The sequence below is a fragment of the Anabrus simplex genome, chromosome 2, assembly GCF_040414725.1.
Source record: "Anabrus simplex isolate iqAnaSimp1 chromosome 2, ASM4041472v1, whole genome shotgun sequence".
Taxonomy (NCBI): Eukaryota; Metazoa; Arthropoda; class Insecta; order Orthoptera; family Tettigoniidae; genus Anabrus; species Anabrus simplex.
Genome location: NC_090266.1, coordinates 825623892 through 825640617, shown reverse-complemented (window position 1 = coordinate 825640617; position 16726 = coordinate 825623892). Strand labels below are relative to the sequence as shown.

The following is a 16726-nucleotide window of genomic DNA, read 5'->3' as shown; positions in this document are numbered from 1 at the left end:
GCAGTGACAGTGATCAAGAGGATGGACCTGGTGATGATGATGATGATGATGATTGTGCTACAGCTTGGGACGTAGAGAAGTGTGTACTTAGACAGGAAATCGAGGTCAGAGGTGTAAAAAAACTCCGTGTTGCTTAGGAGAGTGACTCGATATATGTATTTCTGAAAATTCAGAGAGAGTACTTACTGCAGCTGATGAAAATCAAATACGAATATAGAAGGCTCCTACAACTACAGAATCCATTGATGGAATAAATCCAGGAATCCACGAAAGAAAGTAAGAAATTGGGTAAACAAGGAGCTTAAGAAGTCAGTCAAGTTTACAAAGAGAGAGGCGCCAGAAACAGCCTGCATTCAAGAGTGGAGTGTCAGCAATTTCATTCCAGTGCTTTGTTCAGTTCCATATGATGAAGTTATTACTAAATGGTGATGGAGAGAATCATGAAAACAAGCAATACAATGTTTTCTGTGGTTACTGTTACTAATAAGTTTCTTTTGTATTACAAAAACAACAGAAGGCTTCAAAATTTGTTTCAGATCATGCTCACATATCATATGATAGTTGGGAAGTAGGGACTTTCCCCGCGAATATTCTTGCCCCAGAGGGTTCAGAATTATTTAAATTCCATCTATAAAATCATTATTCTGTTTTTAGTTTTAATTTATGTTGCAATAAATTATTTTTGTTCTTAGTAAATCATAAATATATTTGGTGTAATATGTTACTCCCTACTGCCCAGCGTATGAATCATCATACGCAAAAATATGGTCCTTAAAATTGAAATATTCAGATTTTTTAAGTACAAGAAAACTCAAAAAATATTTTCTGGGCATTAATGGGTTAATCTGCAATCCCGCAGTTTTTAAAACGTAAAAATATCATTGATTTTGGGAGGACCTTCTCAAACTATGAACATGATGGCTTTTGAATGTGTTCCTTCTGTAGATAACTTAGGACTACTTCTTTGCAAAATGTTCCATTGCCGGAAGGATTTTAATGATAGTTCTTATTCTGTAAACTAAAGCATTATTGTATTAATTTCCCGATCTATACGTTGTAATACTGTTGCAATTAACAGAATTTGCAAAGAATAAATTATTCTATTTTATTCCTAAATTGTATTTTTACCTTCATTAGTTAATTCCAATGGCTCGGGGCTGGGTGTGTGTGCCGTCCTTAGCATTAGAATTCGTCTTAGGTAGGCCCCCATCCTCACCGACGCGCAGGTCGCCTATACGGGGCAACTCGAAAAACCTGCACCAGCACTTATTATTATTATTATTATTATTATTATTATTATTATTATTATTATTATTATTATTATTATTATTATTACCGCTGGATTGTAACATTTCGTTGTTATGGGTTTGTTAATTTTGTCAACTGTTGTTGGAATTCTTATTTTCAAAGATAGCGACATTTTGTATTATCTCGTGTTTAGGTACTATCCTTGTTTTACCCACTTTCTTAACAAAGTATGTTTAATCACGCTTCTCGTTCTGCCCCCACTCTAAGCAGTTATCTTGAGCGAAGATATTCCGAAGTTTTCCATACTCGCTTGGAAAATACAGACACAGTACCTTATTTCAAAGTCCATGGGTGAGTTTTAGTCATCAGTGCAAATAATTACTCTTACTCCACCACAGATGCTACAAGAACATGAACGCACCATATGAATACTGTATTCGGGGTGATGGACACTGATGTCCAAGTGAATCTGCTAAATCATAGTCTTCATTTTATTTTGTTGCGATACGTCGAATGAAGGTGATAATTTTTTGCGTTTATATTGAATATGTTCGCTTTATTATGTCTATAGGTTTCTGGAGACACATACTAGCCTTCAGTTTTTAAAATGCATTACAAAATACAAAAAATAGTTTCATATAATATAGTAATATCCTAAAAAGTCGAATAAAATTGTTCATGTTAAGAGAAGATATTCTGCGTGTGTGTGTGTGTGTGTGTGTGTGTGTGTGTGTGTGTGTGTGTGTGAGAGAGAGAGAGAGAGACTATATAATACTTTCCTTCTTCCGCCGCTTTCCCCACATCCTGGTGGGGTCGCGGGCGTGAACCGTGTCCCGTATGTTGACTTGGTCATGTTTTACAGCCGGATACCCTTCTTGCCGCCAAGCATGTGTGGAAGACTGTATTCAATATTGTGTGTTTCTGTAGTGGTCGACAGTGTGATGTGTTGTGTTTGTATGAAGAGGATAGTGTTGAGATAAACACAACCACCCAGTTCCCGAAGGAATTAACCAGACGTGGTTAAAATCACCAACCCGGCCTGTAATCGTACCCGGGACCCTCTGAACCGAAAGCCTCAGTGCTGACCATTCAGCCAGGGAGTTTTGTTATATTAAAATTTAGCGAAGTATGTTGTTGAAGAATTGATTCTTAGAAAGGAATCTCACATGTATTGGCGAGGGTTTTTGAAATGAAAAGCCACGTGCCTGTGGTTCGGATTCTAATGTAAAACCGAAGGCACTGTGGCTATGATCGCGATATCAGCAGCTTGCTGCTTTGCTTTTTGATTTTAATATCTGATCAGTGTTCGAATCTCAGCAAGAAAGTAAGTTTTATATGCTCTTTATTTACGATACATCTCGGATCAAACTGCGAAATAGGTTCTCATTTGGGTATTAATAATATATACCGGTATTGATGTTTTTAACCGTATTTCCGTGATTGTCATCCAGTATTTGAAAAGAAGCTCCAAGGGTACTATATCATACAAATTTGATCCATTTATTCGTCAGTAGGAATATTCAACTCTGAAATGTTGAGCAGAGCGCTTCTGAGTCCAAGGTAATAGGTTCTATCCCAATTCAGTCCTGTGGTAGGGCCTATTTGAAAGTACCCAAATGTTTCAGCTTCGTGTCGGTAGCTTTATTGACACGTAAGAAACTCATGTAGTAAAAGATTCCAGCACCTCAGCGTCTCCAGAAATCGTAAAGACGGTGTTTTTTATTATCCAGTAGCCACGTTTAAGCTTTTGAAGAAAAAAATATTTTCTGAGATGGAAACATTTATAAGATAAGATAGCCCACTTCTTTTCCTCAAATACTTATTTCCTAATCTTATATCGACATCGTTCTGAGATGCTTACGTGACAAGGAGCACTAGCAAGTTCGCCAAACTTTTTATTAAGAACTGAAATTTGTTCATTTCAGTCATAGATGTACGTATTATAAAGACATTTCTGTGAAGAAGGGCATTGTAGATAAGTGAAACTGGGCAATAATAATAATAATAATAATAATAATAATAATAATAATAATAATAATAATAATAATAATAATAATAATAATAATAATGTTCCACAACTATCATGTGCAGTCATTATGATCTGATGAAATTAGGCTTATTGCCTGTCAATTTTGACGTTCCATTGGCAGAGAAACCAGAACTGTTATTTGGCTAACTTATGGCTGAGTTTTAATTAATTTTGTCGGGTAAACACCAGATGTGTCAGCAGAGATCTTTTACATAGCAACTCGAAAGTCCGACTGCCACTGAACGCACGATGTAGGAATCCGGAGATAGACATTATACTACTAAATTGATACATAAGGAAACAGATTGGAAGCCTTTTGAAAGTTGGTGCTATAGAAGAATGCTGAAAGCGAAGTGAGTCGCAAGTGTGGTTATTGAATAAAATCGGTGATAGGAGGAAGATGTGGCGAAATCGCTAGATTGATAATAAACAATTAAAAACCTCCAGAATACGTTCATTTCTCGAAAGAAGTGAGGGGGAAAGTATATGAACAAATTGGATTATATTCAGTCTAACAATTACTTAGGAATGTAAACATTAATACAGGATAGCCACGAACCTGCTACACTGGCATAGCAGGGGGAGAGGTGATACTCCGACGTGGCACGTCCCAGGTGGCGGATAGGGGGGGGGGGGGGTTCCTAACCGGCTTGCCGGCGACCTTGAGGGAAATAAAATACATCTCGCGGACCAAATACACACCTCCTGTGGGAGGGGAAGGCATACGAAAAATTCACCCCCGGTATCCCCTGCCTGTCGTAAGAGGCGACTAAAAGGGGCGACCAAGGGATGATCCAATTAGAAGCATGAAACTACTTGTAATTAGTACCATCACGCAGGGAACACCATGGGTTGCATTTTCTTGCGCGTAGTACCACTATGTTAGGTACGCAATAGGTTTGTGATTAGTAGCAACAGTGTGTGAATCAGGTGGTGGGTCCTACAGTACCTGTGATTCGTACCCCTATATGAGCGACACCATGGTTCTGCCTCACCTATGCTCAGTTCCCACTATGTGAGGAATTCCACGGGATAGTACAAGTCCCTGTGGTTAGTCCACTTATGTGAGGAACGCCATAGGTTTTCGTTGCCTTTATAGGTTAGAGTTGCCTGCAATGTGCGAAACACCATAGGTCTGTGTTACATGTGCGCATTACACTACCTGTGAATAGTACCATAATGTGTGGAATACCGCGAGTCTCCGCTACTTTTGATTAGTACCGCAACATTACACATAGCATGGTTCTAATTTCCTAGCGATAAATACCATTATGAGGGGCTGATGACCTGGATTTTGGACACGTTTCGATTATAAGCATAATCGATTCAGCATCGTGTTATAGAAGCAGTCCCTTGATCAGTAATACTATTGTTTTGTGCCAGCTTCTGTGCATGTGAGGCTCTGTGGGTCGGATCCACTGATCGTTTTAATTCATATCCGTCCATCCATTCATTTTTCGTCCTCATGCTTTGAATTCTGATTTTGGACTTTTAAGTCGTCATTTCATTTCGTCTCATTTCGTGCCACTAGGGGCCGATGAACTCTATGTTAGGCCCCTTTAAACAACAAACATCAATCAACATCAGTACAGGATAGGGTAGCTTGAAGCGCTGCATCAAAGAAATCTGTGGACTGAAGACCCCCAACAGAAACATATTTAGATGAAATTTTGTAATAATCCTGTGTATGGAGGCATATTTAAAGAAGAAGAAATTATTTTCCTTTAAACTTGGGATTATAGTAATTAGCACCTGTCTCTCTTGTTTTACAGTCTGAGCGAGTGCTACTTTGCGGGGAAGGGCGCTGCGCTGGTGCTGCCACCTAACGAGCGCTTGCGCCCTAGCCGACGGGTGAGTGCAAGCGGTTCGGACATCCAACAGCACCTGCAGTCCATGTTCTACCTGCTCCGGCCCGAGGAGACGCTCAAGATGGTAAGTCCGCATTACATTAATAATTCAGGCGAATACTTGTTTGGGCATTTTTTTTTTCAGTGAGCGCGAATTATGTGGGAATGTCTATATTATTGTAAGTTCCGCGTGTTACTGAATTGGAATTTGTAATATGTAGTTCTGTATTGATGGTCGTGGTTTCGATTCCTACCACTGCGTCAACATTTTTGTTGTGAGTCTGTAACAGGGTTGCCCGAGACTTGTGAAGACGGTTAATGAGGTATGTGGTATGAAGGGCAGTCGTCCTATTCACAAAATATGACAACGTGACCAATGGTATGGAGCACTCTTCCAAAAAAGTAAACTCGTGTCCTCATCCCGAGTTGGTGCAGCTCTTTTCAGGCACACCCCCAATGGAAGTAAGCTGCATGTACTATTTCAACCACATACCAGCCCTCCTGCCATTCTTAAATTTCTGGTAGTACCGGAAATCGAACCCGGGCCTCCGACGACGGCAGCTAATAACACTAACCGTTACGCTACGAAGGCGGACACTCTCCCAAAGACACCAGGTATCGGTCTGTAGACATCGACATCATAAGAAATGCTTGTTTCATTTGTTTTATAATAATATGTACGTAATCTGTTAATGGTCGTATGAATTGCCGGAGTAGGACCTACCTTAATCTTTCCTTGCTATATTTTTTTTAACCTGCCAGAATCATCTTACACGGCTTCCACGCATTTTATCACTCTTAAACGCTGGTGACCGGTAAATACTGGAGTGTCACGTGGTCAAATTGGCTTTGTTATTGGATTCGCTGCTTTTGATATCAGTCGAATTCAGTAATATTAGTGAAATCTGTTGCTTCCTCATTCCAAGATAGAAGTCCTTCGACCAGTCTAAAATACAATTCTGAAACTCTTTGTAAGAGACACACTACCTCTACACCGCGAGGGTGAATTACTTGGTAGGTGTGTTGCATAATTTGCTGCGATAATTTTCTTTTAAGTACCGTGGAAATCGACTAAATTATTTAATGTCCCTCTGTTCCTATATGGACTCTCTCCGGATATGGGTAACACAGTCTGATCATGTTCTTTCCGCATGATTTACTTGATATCACACCGAGTGAGTTTGGCAGTGCGGTTAGGGTCGCGCGACTGTGAACTTGCATTCGGGAGAAAGTGGGCTCGAACCCCACTGTTGGCAGCCCTCAAGATGGTTTTCCGTGTGGTTTCCCATTTTCACTCCAGGCAAATGCTTGGGCTGTACCATAATTAATGCCACGGCCGCTACCTTACCACTCCAAATCTTTTCCTATTCCATAGTCGCCATAATAACTGTCTGTGTCGGTGCCACTTAATAAATGTAAAAATAGAGATAAAAGTAAAGAAAACTTGGTATCCCTGTTTGCACTTTCCTTCATTTACGCATAGTATCCCAGATTCTTTCGATTTATAAAGTATCTAGGTTTGCGTAAACTAGTTTTTGATATGTGTCAGTTGTCGAGAATCTCGAGAAATTAAAAAAATCCAGTGTTACAGAGCCTCAAACACTCCCGTATTCGTATAGTTTCTTTTCATTGATACAGGGCTCGCACCTTTTTCCCTCGAAATGACCCCCGTAAGTATTTTGAGTTTGCTTTGGACGATACAGCTTTCGGCAGGATTTGTTGAAAGACACTCAGCGTATTCATATGCTATTAAGGGAGTTGTTCTACGTGCCGATAAATCTACCTACTAGGCTGACGTACTTGAGTACCTTCATATACATCGGACTGAACCTGGATCGAACCTATTAACTTGGGCTCAGAATAACATTTCTACCGCCTGAACCACGCAGTTCGGGGAGAGAGAGAGACCGTGCGAATATAAGACATATGCCATAGTGGCTTCAACTTTGTCCATCTTGTTAAATGAGCTGCCTGTAGGGTGAAGCTTTCTCAAAAACTTGTATTTGTTTTTAGTCATTTGAATAAGATTGATAACATTTTTGATCAATGTGTCAGTAATGTCTACCTTGTAAAATGCATCATACGGCGGAAGCTTCTGTAGTTTGCATTGAATAATAGTTGCAAATGGAATTCTCTAGAAATTTATGACTAATGCCGTATTAGGCAGTGCCATAGGAAGTCACTCTGAAGAGTTATTTATCCTTTTCTTTTTCAGTCCGCTTCCTTATTATTTTCGTCCCAGTAGAAATTCCCTTCTTTTTGATAATTGTGCGGCTTATTTCATCCATCCTTAGTTCGACAGCTAGGCTACTTCCTTGCACATGTTGGCATGTTAAACTCAGCTTTTATAAGAACAATCCACCTGTGAATTGTGTATCATTGTGGTTACGTGCTAATTCTTTTTTTTTTCGTTTTTTTTTAGTTGTGGGTTCTGTTAGTTTATACGATATTCGTATGCACTCGCAAGGAGACCCGATATGATCCTCACCGAGCTCGATAGCTGCAGTCGCTTAAGTGCGGCCAGTATCCAGTAATCGGGAGATCGTGGGTTCGAGCCCCACTGTCGGCAGCCCTGAAGATGGTTTTCCGTGGTTTCCCATTTTCACACCAGGCAAATGCCGGGGCTGTACCTTAATTAAGGCCACGGCCGCTTCCTTCCAATTCCTAGGCCTTTCCTATCCCATCGTCGCCATAAGACATATCTATGTCGGTGCGACGAAAAGCAAATAGCAAAAAAAATAGATATGATCCTCAGGGTGGAATACGCGTGAAGTACATTGCCTAGTTCATTTCTTTCTCCATTGACCTAGATTAGTAGATTGCTTTCGAAAATTCTAACCGTGTGTTTTGGAATCGAGCCTGTGATTTCTACCATTGAGGGTCCTAGCTATGAAGTTTGTAATTGCCGCGATTTATCTCATTTATTGCCTAGATGATTTCCTCTTTCGGTATTATTATAACATGGTATCTTCATACGCTTCATGACAGGGCTGGAAATCTTGATTTGGTATTCTAATCCGGGCTCTGAAATCATTTCCGTGGCTATCGTAACTTTTCTATTAATTTCTTTTTCGAGAAGGATGCAGCACACCCACAGACATTTTTTCAGTGTACCATGTTGGTTTAATGATGTTTTCAGAAGTTAGTCAGAAACTATGGTTTCCTTGTCGGTGATGGAATTCGAACCTTGTCCAGAATTGTAATAGAAATAATATAAGGTTATATATCTTAGTTCAATGAACATGAGTACGTAACTCCTGGATTGTCTGGCAGTGTGCTGACGATTTTCACATTCCTGATACCCCTGATCATCATTCCTGTTTACGGTAGTTAACATTAGCTACAGTGTCTATACCGGTTGATTCCTTCTTATACTTGAAGAACGTTAGTTTTCTGTTGACCGAGCTCGATAGCTGCAGTCGCTTAAGTGCGGCCAGCATCCAGTATTCGGGAGATAGTAGGTTCGAACCCCACTGTCGGCAGCCCTGAAAATGGTTTTCCGTGGTTTCCCATTTTCACACCAGGCAAATGCTGGGGCTGTACCTTACTTAAGGCCACGGCCGCTTCCTTCCCACTCCTAGCCCTTTCCTGTCCCATCGTCGCCATAAGACCTATCTGTGTCGGTGCGACGTAAAGCAACTAGAAAAAAAAAGTTTTCTGTTGAATAAAGAGAGAATGTTGCGTATTCTTCAAGTGATATGACGAAAGGGGTTCCGATTAAATCCGTCTGATATTTGAAGTACGTCAGTGTTGTGTTGAAATAAAATATACCGTATTCTTCAAGCGATATGACGGAATGGGTCCCGTTTAATCCCTTCTCATATTTGCAGTACGTCAGTTTTCTGTTGAAATAGAATATAGCGTATTCTTCAAACAGTACGACGAGAGGGGTCGGCAGTCAAATTTATTGCTTAAGAATCCTGCTGTATGCGGTACCTTGCGATCGATAGAGAAGAATCGATCTCACTCCTCCGCAGGTCATTGTTCCCCACGTGTATGTCTCGTTAGTAAACTTGCCATGTGCTTATGGTAATAGGTCAGCCCCTTTTGCCCTTTTGAATGCTGGAATTTATTTTTACTGATGATTTATAGCTTATTTTGAAAATATTTAACTAATGAAAAAGGGAAACAACTTACGCGCTACAAAAACGTACCATCTTTTTTGCAAGTTGCTTTACGTCGCACCGACACAGATAGGTCTTATGGCGACGATGGGACAGGAAGGGGCTAGGAGTGGAAAGGAAGCGTCCGTGGCCTTCATTAAGGTACAGCCCCAGCATTTGCCTGGTGTGAAAATGGGAAACCACGGAAAACTATCTTCAGGGCTGCCGACAGTGGGGTTCGAACCCACTATCTCTCGAATACCGGACACTGGCCGCACTTAAGCGACTGCAGCTATCATGCTCGGTAATATGCCATCTATCAGCACAGATTATCTTATAACAACACAAGCTTTGTCTTTAAAATGTAGGATCCGGGCTGATTGGCTCAGATGTGCTCTACTTGGCAGCTTCAATCCTGGCTGAGTACGGTGATTTTTAAAGATGCTCAAATACGCCAGCCTTGTGTTGGTCGATTTACCGGAACGTAGCAGAATTCCTGCACTTCGGCATCTCTGAAAAGCGTATAAAAAGTAGTTAGTGGGACGTAAAGACCAGTAACGTTATTATTAGAATTTAGGGGAAAACATCTTAAAAACCAGGAGACTTACTTAAGTTGTTCGTACTACTGCTTGTCCTGTATAATATATTGCTTTTCAATATGATATGGAGTTTTGTGTGTCGAAGTGTGCGTATGTTATTCCAGTCTCCTTATTTCAATCGTTTAGACGATAGTTTTCTTCTTGTCCATCCCGGATTCAAATTTAAATGATTGCATGAAACATTTCTGCTCGTTTACTCTGACATCTCTAGTTTCGCCCAACATCTTCATTCCGTAGCATTGCACTAAGATCATCTGTCAGTATTTCGAAGATGTAAAGTTTTCCTAGGTGGTAGGATTGTACCCTTCGGCGCTGTCTAACACCTTATCCCCTGGCCAGCACTCACTTGACTGGAACCTGCTTTTATAGTTTCATATATCGAAAATCCGACATCCACTCATCAGATTTTTGCGGGAAACGTTTTCTCTCTCCTCATTATTCTTGAATCTCGTAGAGTGGCTGTCGTCTTCACGACTCTCCCTGGGACATGACAGGTTCCCTTCGCATGGTGATCACGGAAGGTTTCACATGGTCTTTGGTCCCGATAAAATTCAGTAGTTCGTCACCCAATAGAGTTGATTTATCTGCCTTCTGGTAGAGTAAAACGGAACGTCGAAATTTATATGCGGGCAGCCTCATTGACGTGAAATCAAAATGCCTGTATACGGTAGCTGATGACATACAATTCTTCTTCTTCTTCTTCTTCTTCTTCTTCTTCGTATTATTATTATTATTATTATTATTATTATTATTATTATTATTATTATTATTATTGGTGTGCGTCATATACGAGACAGCCCTGCTTGTATCAAATGTGTACCCACTCCAAGGGATCGCTTTGAGTGGAATTCATGTTCGTTCTAAAATCATATCGATCAACTTCTGATTTACAGTCGCTCAAAAAACGAATGAGCGCATGGTATTGTGTAAGTTCTTCGCAAGTACACTTTTCTCAGAAACAATTGAACCTATGGGTATTATGTTTGGTGTAGGTGTGCACAGGGTTTGTACACGCGAGGTGAATTATATTTTGATAATTATTAAAATTAAGTGTGATAACATTAAATGCGAGGAATATGCAATACCGTGCGCTTATTTTTATTTATTTTTCAGCTAGTATATAAGGAATGGAGAGTTACATCGTTTACTTCAGGCCTGGACCCCTGGAAACATACTACAGTTGGTAGAGCTACTGTCAGCAGTATTCTGTTCTGCTATTACATTTGCCTTTCAATACAACATCGGCTTAAGTCACCATAAATAGAAATATCATACTCGTCAGACAGGTTTTGTCATTTTTGTATTACTGTATACGAGAGGCTGTACTGCTGCATCGGGGAAATGGGGATGTTACATGAGCGTCATTCACTTCACGCATATTCGATCACTTTCGTTTAAAGAGGCTCGTCCATCAAAGGGCAGCTAATTACACCCCAGCGTACTTGAAGGTTAAATCCATCTCGACTCCATGGAAGGGTGAGAAGCCCACGTTAATATAGGGTTTTCTTTCTTTTTTTTCTTTCTTTCTTTTGGCCTCAGCTACCGTGTGCAGACATTTCGATTTGACGCCATCTGGCTGTCTGCTCGTCAATTTCGACGTTCCGTTTTACTCTAGGCCCACTAGATGGCAGACAGAGTAAACCGGATCTCTCTTGGGCGTCTATGGCTGAGATTTAATGAATTTTGTCGGGTAAACACCAAATGTGTCACCAGAGATCTTTTACATGCCGACATCGTACGACATGGAGTATCGAATGGACTTTTTCCGCCCTTCAAAAATCCGACTACCTCTGCCGGGTTTGAACCCGCTATCTTGGGATCCGGAGGCCGACACTCTACCACGGATCCACAGAGGCAGTAATATAGGGTGAATTGCCCCTTGAAGATGTGTCTTACCCAGAAGATTGAACAACGACTACCGAGAGTAGCTGCTGTGTGCTTGCATTCGGGAGATGGTGGATTCGAGCCCCACTGTTGGTAGCCCTGGATATGGCTTTCCGTGACTTCCCTTTATCACACTGTGCGATTGCTGGAGCTGTACCTTAATTAAGGCCACCCGCTACCTATAGAAGGGCAGAAGAAACTCATTTCTGCACTTCATGTCGTACAATGTTGGCATGTAACAGATCTCTGGTGACGTATTCGGTGTTCATTCTAGCCCTCTCCCATCATTGCCTCGCCGAAAACCATTAAATAAATAAATAAATAAATAAATAATACATGATTAATTTAAAAAATAAACACCAACTGGTACGACTGAGACAAGCTAAACCTAAGACTAAGCTGCATCGTCGCGACTTCCCAGGTTCAAAATTCTGTACTCACGATTTTTCTACACCCGCTGTTGGATAATATGTACTAATAATTTTATTACCAATGCAATTTCCAAGTGAAACCTATATTTGTATACGAAACCAAAATAATTACAAAACACACATTTCTACCCTCGCCTCAATAATGCGAATTGTTAAGCAAATTTCAAGCACAGTTCACGTTGGGACATCGTCAGAATGTCCACCTTCATCTTACGTTTCTTTCTTTCTTTCTTTCTTTCTTTCTTTCTTTGTTCTTGTTAGCAAATTTCGAAGTATTTCTACTTTGCATGCAATGCGTTTATGGTGCTTTCTTACTCGCACGACTAAATAATAATAATAATAATAATAATAATAATAATAATAATAATAATAATAATAATGGCGTGTGGACTCTGGAGTGGCCTGGTGCAGGTCTTTTGATGTGACTCCCGTAGGCAACCTGCGTGTCATAATGAAGATGAAAAGATGATGACAGTATATACACCCAGTCTCTGTGCCAGAGGAATTAACCAATAAGGTTAAAATTCCCGGCCCTGCCGGGAATCGAACCCGGGACCTCTGTGGCCAAAGGCCAGCACTCTAAACACTTAGCCATGGGGCCGGACGTACTACTAAAGTATTAACAGTTACAAAACAAAGCAAAGCCATCGATTTTCTTGCTCAAGAAATCATCCCTAGAAAAGGAAGAGCGTCCCTTTACCCATTGTCATTCGTTATTATGTTCACTTTTTCCTTTAATTATACAGTTCGCCTTACTGGTGGGGTAAGCATTACTTCCTGTTGTGCCTGTTTTATATGACCTCGATTCAAACATGGATAACATTCGTGCATGATAGCGTGCGGGTTTCACAGACCTTCGCTCTACAGCTACTGCAATGTGGTCAGCGAAAGAAGTGCTCATATGAATTATACAAGTAAGTTGTATTCTTTCCAGAATCATATCGCATGTCCACCTATAGGACTTTGGTTTGCTGGTAAATCTGTAGTGGTATTTAGAACAACTGTCACGTGACTTTTATTGACATGCTAAGTCGCTTGCACTTTCGTTCCTCGTGACGAAAGTTTCCAGCCAAAGAACGGAGATAATGCTGCTTTGCTTCGGAACAAACACTGCGATCGCATAGTCGAGGAGTTTGTTATGTATGTACGTATTTCCGCAATCTTCTTTCATTCGTCCAAGCCTGAAATGAAAGGAGGTGGTGGTAGTGGCAGGTAGAAATGGACCTAAGGATGCCTAGAAAGAATGATTTCCAGCTATATAATGAAAATCCTTCCATAAAAAACAAATATATAACACAGTGTTATCAAAAATATGATTATGCTTGCCCCGCTTTGTCCATACAGTATTATAATCCCGGTATGGAGGTTAAAAAAAGGCATCCCTCAGCCTCGTGAGGTCGGTCAAGTACCTACCTAACATGAAAATCAATAAATAAGATCAGGAAAATAAAAACTTCAGCTTCAGGGTCATCATGCTGACTACATGACATTCCAGTAGCCACCTGGCTGGACAGCAGTCCTATTGGTAAACTCAAAGCTCTTCAGAGGTCCTAGCCGAGTACTATTATTATTAAAAGTACTGTAATTAGTCAGAAGAATAGTTTTTATTATACTCGAGTGGAAAACATCGAAATGTACAGTTAATGTACAGGTCAGTTTGAATTAGACAAAACATAACATGTGAGATCATATTATACATGCCCAGTGTTTTGCAATGTCCAGTGCACTCGAAGTGGCTTGTAAGCGATCATCCTCTGTGCAGGATATCGGGCGCGGAGGGTACTGAAGCATGTGGCTTGTGGTTTGTTCTTGTCCACATTCACATCTTGTATCACTTGTACTGAACCCCCATTTCTTCAAGTAATCCCTGGATCTTCCCACTCTCGACCGTAGCCTGTTCAGGGACTTCCGCACCAGCCAAGTTTCATTATGTCCAGGTGGGAACAAGAAAGGTGCCTCCCCCAAGATTGCGACCCACTTAGGGAACACCCGATTGCATCATAATTCTGTGCAACGGCGAAATCGCCGGCTAATCCTTTCATAACGGAAACAAAACTGTAGTAATATTGTACTTCATGCGAAATAGTAATAATAAGAACAGTAACTAATAAAAAATTGTTATAATATTATATACTTCGTGCACTCGCTGGTTTTTTGTTTTCATGTAATTGAAGTTTATATCGGCGATTACTTAAGAACCTGTCACAATACATTATTAATATTATGAGCAATAATGATCAAAAATTGTAATATTATACTCTCTGCACTCACTGGTTGTTTTGTATAGTTCAAGTTCACGTTGGGGTTTATCTAAGACTAGCAAGATACCCGTGCTTCGCTACGGCTTTAAAATGAAAGTTATTGTTCAAAGTTTTACAGTTTGGAGAGTCCACTGTAACTGAGCCTGTAAAATACGTCCTCAGTTCGTACGTCAAACGGTTTTGGGGGAATGATTATTTATTTTATAATCTACCACTCACATGAACACCGGACGGAAGAATTTGTATGTTTCAAACGATATCTTATTTAACATCTAGGACGTAAAAGCGACTAAACTGTGAAATTTTGAATTTGTACGTCGAACAGTAGTGGAGGAATGAATACTTTTTTAAAGAGTGAACGTTTTGAAATATTTATTAACATTTGGATATAGAAGACCACCCTTCTTAAAAAACGTTATATTCCTGTTTGAAACGGTTTCGGAAGAATGGATATTGTGTCTCTGATAGTCAACTACGATCTAAACCCCTTAGGGGAGAAATATTTTGAAGTATACGGTATTTTACACCTAGGATATAAAAGAATACAAATTACAATTTTGTACGTCAAACGGTTTTGGAGGGATGAATAATTTAGTTTACGGAGCAAACCTCATTTAACACTTTAGTGGTGGAACGTTTAGAAATATTTCCTATTTCACACCTAGGATTTAAAATATATACCACTATTCAGAATTTTGTCTTCGTACGTTAAACCGTTTCCGAGAATGGAATTAATAGGGTCTATATTTTGTTTTCGGATCTTAACCGCCATTTAATTCTCTGAGGGGTTAAATTTGTTTCATACCTTCTCTTATTTAACACCTAGGATATAATTGTACATTTTAACTTCATAATTCAAACGGTTTCATATAAACGTATATTTTTTGTCATCATTCCTCATCCCCCAGTCAAAGCTCCTTAGGGGTGTATTGTTTTAAGTCCACTTCTTATTTGTATCCTCATAAAAATAATTCATTTTCTTTTACACCCCACTTAAGTTGATTCCCTCCCCCACCAACAAGAAATTCGCGTTTCTTTATTTTTTAAGGAGATTCCAAATACCAATTTTCACGTCCGTAACATCCTTCGTTTTTGAGTTATAAGTACCTGATACAAAAATTCAACTCATTTTTCAGTTCATTTATCCACCTTAACTGGATTTTCCGAAAACAAAAGAATGGGTGTTTCTTTATTTTGAAAGAATATTCCAAATACAAATTTTCGTGTCTGTAACATCTTCAGTTTATGAGATATAAGTATTCTCGAAAAATATTTCAACCCATTTTCAGTCCTTTTTACACCCCCCTTAAGTGGATTTTACGAAAACAAAACAACACGTGTTTGTTTATTTTTAAAGGATGTTCCCTGTACCAATTTTCACGCCTGTAATATCTTCCGATTTCGAGATACCAGTATCTTAATGAAAATAATTCAACCCCTCTTTGAGTCTTTTACCCCCCAACCCCAAAGTGATTTTTAAAAGAAACTATAAATACCAATTTCCACATCTGTAACATATTACGTTTTTGAGATATAGGTTACTCTAGATATACTAATTCTAAAAATTCATAAGTAGGTTTTCAAAAACAAAAGAATACGTGTTTCTGTATTTTAAAAGGAGATTCCAAATACCACTTTTCATGACTGTAAAATCTTCAGTTTTTGAGATATAAGTAGCCACCTTAAAAGGTATTCAGTCCCGTTTTCTTTTTTTCATCCCCCTTAACAGGATTTTCCGAAAAAGAATACTTGTTCCTTTATTTTTGAAGGAGATTCCGAATACCAATTTTTACGCCTTTAAACTGTTCAGTTTTCGAGATATACATTCATCAGTGGGACAAAGAAAAATGCCAAAATAAGAAGAGGAGTTAGGCAAGGATGTCCACTGTCTTATCTCTTCAATATGTTCATCGAAGAAGCCATCGCAGTCATGAAGGAAAAAACAACGGGGATCAAAATTAATGGCAAACAAGTACACTCTATAAGATTTGCTGATGATATTGCCATACTAGCAGAAACAGGTAAAAGTATGCAGAGAATTATCAACATATTAGCAGAAACTTTAGGCACATGGAACCTCAAAATTAATACAAGGGGGAAAAAACCATGACAATATGTAAAGACAAGAAAACACCTGTAATACACTTAAAAATTGGCCCTGATAAAATAGAACAAGTGAAACAGTTTTGCTACCTAGGAACCCTGATCACGAGTGATAATCGGAGCATATCAGAAGTCATGAAGAGAATAGCCATGGCAAAGAGGGCATTCCAAGATAAAAATGCATCTGCTGGCCAACAAACATATAGATATTCAAACTCTGA

The 16726-nt window shown here is 39.5% G+C and overlaps 1 protein-coding gene across 5 annotated transcripts in view; it reads left to right on the top strand.

The window, feature by feature from the left end:
* Positions 1-16726, top strand: part of ssh (Protein phosphatase Slingshot) — an 834886-nt gene that overhangs the window by 591495 nt on the left and 226665 nt on the right. For 4 of the 5 annotated variants that reach the window (XM_067141516.2, XM_067141515.2, XM_067141517.2 and 1 more), the window contains one exon: positions 5050-5209. In XM_067141516.2, coding sequence (XP_066997617.2) covers positions 5050-5209 — 160 coding nt within the window. Of the gene's footprint in view, positions 1-5049; positions 5210-16726 lie in introns of those variants that run through there. The other variant, XM_067141520.2, reaches the window with a different exon arrangement.